This window comes from Palaemon carinicauda, chromosome 22 (assembly GCF_036898095.1).
Source record: "Palaemon carinicauda isolate YSFRI2023 chromosome 22, ASM3689809v2, whole genome shotgun sequence".
NCBI lineage: Eukaryota > Metazoa > Arthropoda > Malacostraca > Decapoda > Palaemonidae > Palaemon > Palaemon carinicauda.
Window position 1 is genome coordinate 60,422,143 of NC_090746.1, and position 5,653 is coordinate 60,427,795.

Genomic DNA, 5,653 nt, shown 5'->3' on the forward strand with positions numbered 1-5,653 from the left:
TAATTTATATATATATACATATATATAATATATATATATATATATATATATATATAAAACCCTACCTATAACATAACTCATAACAGCATAAAAAATAATTCGCCAATCTCGAATCATTAAAAGCGCCCTTGGACAAGGTCTTAGTCAGAAGGGTGGGACAACCAATTCGAGGCACTGACGTGTATATAAAAGGCAATAAGACTCTCTCTGGAGTCACACTTATTCCAGCACATCGGAAAGACGGTAAGAGAACAACAGTGTTGAAGAAAAAAATCTATTTCATCTATTTGAGAATAAACAGGTATTTTGTCCTCGGCGCGTTGCATACTTTGATGACGTCATGGGTTTTCGAATTCAGATGAAATCAAACCGTTGTGAATTTTTTTAGTTCCTAGAAGTGAATTTAATTGTCCAGTGTTTGATAGTTTGCATGGAGTGTTATTTTGTGGACGAAAGTATGTTGCAGGAAATTAAACATGTAGCAATTTGAGTGATTGCACTTGTTCTCCGAGGTGCCATTATACGGTTTCGTCTTAAGCAACGCTTCAAAATTATGAAAGGCATCAGTTCGTCTAAAAATATCTTAAATTAAATATAAGTAAATAATATTTTCAATCCCTAGAAGCTTTTACCAATATTCTCGACTTAACCCAAAACGAAATTTTTTTTCCCAATTATTTCTATTAAAAGTGAAATCCATTTATTAATGAAACGAAGAAAAATACTATATTAATGTTCTCTCGCTTTTTCTCTTACAGACAACAATGCATCGAGCTGTGATTCTATTATCGCTGGCCGTTGTGGCCATGGGCCAAGACGATTTCTTTGAGAAGTACTCATTTACTAAGGTGAGTATTTGTGCCTTAGAACGGAAAATGTCCGTATAATGATAAAATCGTTAGAAGGAGCAGACAGGTCTTCAATTTGAAATTCTAATTCAAAACTATAATTTAACATTTCCTTAGTTTAGATTTCGATTGAATACATGTAAGATATAATTCCTTATTCCGAATTCATGTTTACTTACTAATAATTCAGTGGTAGGCTATTAATATAATATTTGGTAACAAATTACATTACAAATGACATGAATGCAGTGTTTTATGTGCAAAACAAGCATTTAAGTGCTACAAAAAGGATAATTTCCTTTACTTATTACCTTCCTCATTTTTTATTGCCTGTCATATCCCATTGTATAAGTGTACCATAACATTGCATCATTTGTAGAGAAATTCAATACAGTTACAATTCCTTACCAGGTCATGGCAGACTGCTTCGGAGAAGATGTATATTACGACTATCTAGCAGTAGTTGGCAACGCCCAGAGAGAGTGCCAGCAACTTCCAGTCTCTAATTTGGAAACAGTTGGTTACCCACATTACGGACACCAACCCGTAAGTTTTATCATCCCATTCTTGATAAAAAAAAATAAACGCTAAGTTTGATGTATCTTAAATTATTCAATAAAATTCACGTTATTTAAAACAGGGAAACCTTTAGAAATGATTTAAATTACACAATACTAAGGGAATCTCATAGCATCTAATTTGTCATCTGACATATGCTCGATATTCATAAATAATTTAGATATATTATTTTAAAAGTAAATTTTTTGCGAGAAATAGTGGTAATTTTAGAGCTAGGGTACTTTAAAAACAATGTAATTTTACAGTAAGAGTATGTTCACACAACGTAAATTTACAGTTAGGGTATTTTCAAAATGCAATTTTACGATTAAGGTATTTTCAAACAATTTCAATTCGCTGTGTGGGTATTTTTAAAGTAATTTTACAGATAAGGTATTTTCAAAACGCAAATTTTACAGATAAGGTATTTTCAAAACGCAATTTTACTATTAGAATATTTTCAAACAAAACGTATTCGAGGGACAGTCAAACACTATAGACTCAAACTCCATATGATTTCATTAAACTGCATCCTAAATCTGACTTCAATTCCAGAGATACCCACCGAAAGTCGGAGGATATCCTCCACACATCTCGCCTCCTCTTCATAATGCAGGACAACCTGGACAGAATCCGTACGGCGTGCCCCAAGGGTATCCTCAGTTACCCAAAGTGCCACAGAATTTCCCACAATACCCCAATATACCACAGAGTTACCCACAACTGCGACCGATCCCACAGGTACCTAATCAGTACCACTACCTCAAGGTAAGGAGAGTAATTACTCCCAAGTAATTAAACATTGCAGAGATTTTTCAGTCATGTAAAAATGTAGAAAAATAAACGAATAAAATTTCTTTTAAATAAATGAGTAAAAAAGATATCAATGGTCTATACCAAATAATTCCAAAATCCAGAATTTTGTACCCAATTTTCGGATTTGTGTAGGAACCCCACAGAATGCAGATATAAAATTAAATTAAGGAAAAGATTACTCTATTTTGGCTAGGATTAATCATAAATTAAGAAAAACATTTGTTTTAGTCATGTTAAAAGACTGCAATGCCAATATTTTGAGTTAAACCTTGCCTACCAACTGCGGAAGCCAGTACTGCCCTTTTCCTAAAGTCCATGGAAATAATTAATGTACGAAGAAACTTAAAACAGTAACAAAACCGAATCTATATTACAGAAACGGGAAACCGAAGCCTCTACTACTGCAGCAGTTACAGCTCTCCCACAAAAGAAACCTTTCTTCGACAAATATTACCTCTTGGATGCTGTCAACAAAATCACCGCCTCCCTCAGCAACTACACCTGCGTCATCCACAAACTTGGACATGTAAGCCAGCCTGCTTTTCTGGTCTCGATGACCCAATTGTTCACTTATATAAGCTTTTACTGTCACCATGTCATTTTATTTTGATAATTTATTACTATTATTAAAGTCACTACTAGCTAAGCTACAGACCTAGTTGGAAAAGTAGAATGCTATAAACCCAAGGGGTCTAACAGGGAAAATAGCCCAGTGAGAAAAGGGAATAAGGAAAGAGATAGAACAGTGTGCCTGAGTGTACCCTAGAAAGAGAACTCAATTTCTTTTAATAATTTTGATGTAACAAATATTTGACTAATAACATTTACCTTTAATATTACATCTACTTGATAAAAGCTTGAAAAGCAAGTTATTGCAAGAACGAAACCATACACAATAGATTCTCTAAAAATTTCTACCTGGAATCTTTAAAACTATTAGCATTAATCCGTATTGTCATCTTTCTAACTTTTTCTCTAAAATTTCAATTAGTTTAACCTTCCATTCCCCACCCCTCAGTAAAGTCACGATCTTTTCTGACATTTCAAAACCTAAAATGATTATTGCTTTCAGATTGATGGATATCTAAACCTCAACGTTGACAGCTACATCCAGCAATTCCAGAACGCTCCAATCAGCGAGGAACTGAAGAAGGATCTCGCTGATGGCATCTATTACTGTCGGGATTTGACGGTAAGTATTCATCAAATCAAAATAGATGTCCTTTGCCCGTTGGCATATCACAAAGAATAAATAACATCTTGATAAAAAAAAAAATGGGGGCTAAGACCTAACAGTCTAAGAGGCCCCGCTCCCATCACAAAATTCTGGGCAATAACGAACATCTCGAAATCTTACCAATTATTTCGAATAATTTTAAAAACTGATAACAATTAACACGAGGACGATGCAAAGAATACTCTTCTAACATAAAATCAAAGCAAGTTAATTATCGAAGAACATTTCATAATAATTTTTTTTTCTTTTTCCTTCCAGTACTGCCTGCCACTGGACAGGCTCAAGTCTCCTCTGCCTCTGAACCTCCAGCGCCTTCTGATGTTGATGAAATGCGAGAAAGAGATCAGAACAGACGCTTGCTTCAAGGAGGACCTCAGGAAAAACATAGACGACTTCGACCTTTCACTGTTTCCTAAAGATGAGCCTCAGGAAAGTAAAATAAACAAATTGTCCGCTATTGTCATGGAAGCAGATTCCGTCGATGAGTTACAGGTTCTCTAAATTATTATGGAATATTTTCAAGCTTCAGTATACGGCCATTTTACAGAAAAGTACCCTAGGATATATGCAATTGGAAAAAAAAATATATCTTACCCTTAAGTCCATCAGCTAGTGTAACTAACTGATCTCATAGCAAGAATAATATAAAATTGCTTTAGTATATAAAAAATTAATGATACATATTTTTTTTAATTATACATATCAAATCACTGTAACCCATATAGTAATATTCTAATTATTAACAAGATGTGTTAATCTTGACAATATAAGTTTATCAGAGCATTAAAATTCTTTCAATTACCCTCATCAAAACCAAACGAGCGTTTAAGACAATTCCATCACACTGATTCATGAATAAGACCTGCCTTTACCAACTGGTCAGAGGTTAGGCATATCCTTATTCCAGACGACTCCAACCTAATGATAAAAGGAGATGCATGGCTCTTATTTCACACTTGGAAAGCAAATGTGTTTTCTAGTTCATACACTAGGAAGAGTAACAAAATAAACTACAGTATTATATTAGGTAACGGGCCTTTAGCACGTGTTTTCAATTTTGAGGGCTCAGGTACAAGTCGTGACATTACCTGATGAGAAAAACTACATTGATAAAATTAACCATTTTCATTGCAAATTCAGAGAAAAAAAGCGCGGATTGCAAGAACAAATAACTTCAAATTGCTGGTCATAAGGAGGTGAAAACTCTATTTTTAAACGGTAGTTAAGCTTTTATGAACGCTCATTGTTTCTTTGACGGTATTGCAGGTACCTTTTAAAACTGGAAATGACTGCTAGTACGTGTTGTATGACGAAATAACTGGTGTTCTTGTTTAAAAGTGGAAATAACTGCTAATACGAGTTTCTAAAGTGGAAACAATTGCTATTAATTTGTTTAAAAGTAGAAATAACTACTATTACGTGCTTTAAAAATGGCAACAACTGTAATCACTGACATTAAAAGTAGAACGAAATTACTTTTACATGGTTGTCAAACCATTTTCCTTCGTACTCATTCATAGTAGTCTCTAGGCCAATTCAAATATTTAACTCTGCTACATGTGTGGCAAGAAGACTAAATCGATTTTACATAAAAAACCAGCACGGTGAACATAAGTTCTTTAGAAATAATACTAAAAGTAGATAAGTCAACATTTACCGAGTTCGCATTTTATAATGACAAAATCTTTAAAAAATACAGCCAGTAAAAGTATCGGATATCTCCAACAGTAACGGCAGTAACTTATCGCTAAAAGTTATAATTTCCCTTTATCAGAAAGTTTGGACAGTTCATTTGAACGTACAGTTGGACACAGGAATTTTTGGCTCACTGAGCTCCGAGGAAGTGCACCCTGCCAAACCTTAACTACGCGGCAAGTTCCATTGTGCAACCCTACCCACCCACCTCCGCTATCTCTCCCTACACTATATGTTTAATTACCGCACAATAAGGGTTGGACAGGGTGCACTTCCTCAGAGCGAGTTGTGCCATGAATTCCTGTGTCCAACTGTACGTGGCAGTGTCTCTAGACACAATTACAAATATTTATTTAACTAAATTACCAGAGTGATGAAAAGGTAGAAGTTGTACTGACATAATTTTCATTTTAAAGACATTGTACAGCAATGTATAGAATAGTCCAGATGCGAAAGGGGTATTTTTAGTATAGCGTTTTCTCATTGATTCCTCATCTCG

The 5,653-nt window shown here is 34.5% G+C and overlaps 1 protein-coding gene across 1 annotated transcript; it reads left to right on the forward strand.

Annotated features, from left to right (window-relative positions):
• The first annotated feature begins 209 nt into the window (after window positions 1-209).
• LOC137616476 (uncharacterized) lies at window positions 210-4,174 on the forward strand. Its single transcript, XM_068346286.1, has 7 exons — window positions 210-243; window positions 759-848; window positions 1,260-1,394; window positions 1,962-2,174; window positions 2,599-2,748; window positions 3,295-3,414; window positions 3,718-4,174. Exons 2-7 carry the CDS (start codon window positions 765-767, stop codon window positions 3,958-3,960), a joined length of 945 nt encoding a protein of 314 aa, XP_068202387.1. The 5' UTR covers window positions 210-243; window positions 759-764; the 3' UTR covers window positions 3,961-4,174.
• The last annotated feature ends 1,479 nt before the right edge of the window (window positions 4,175-5,653 follow it).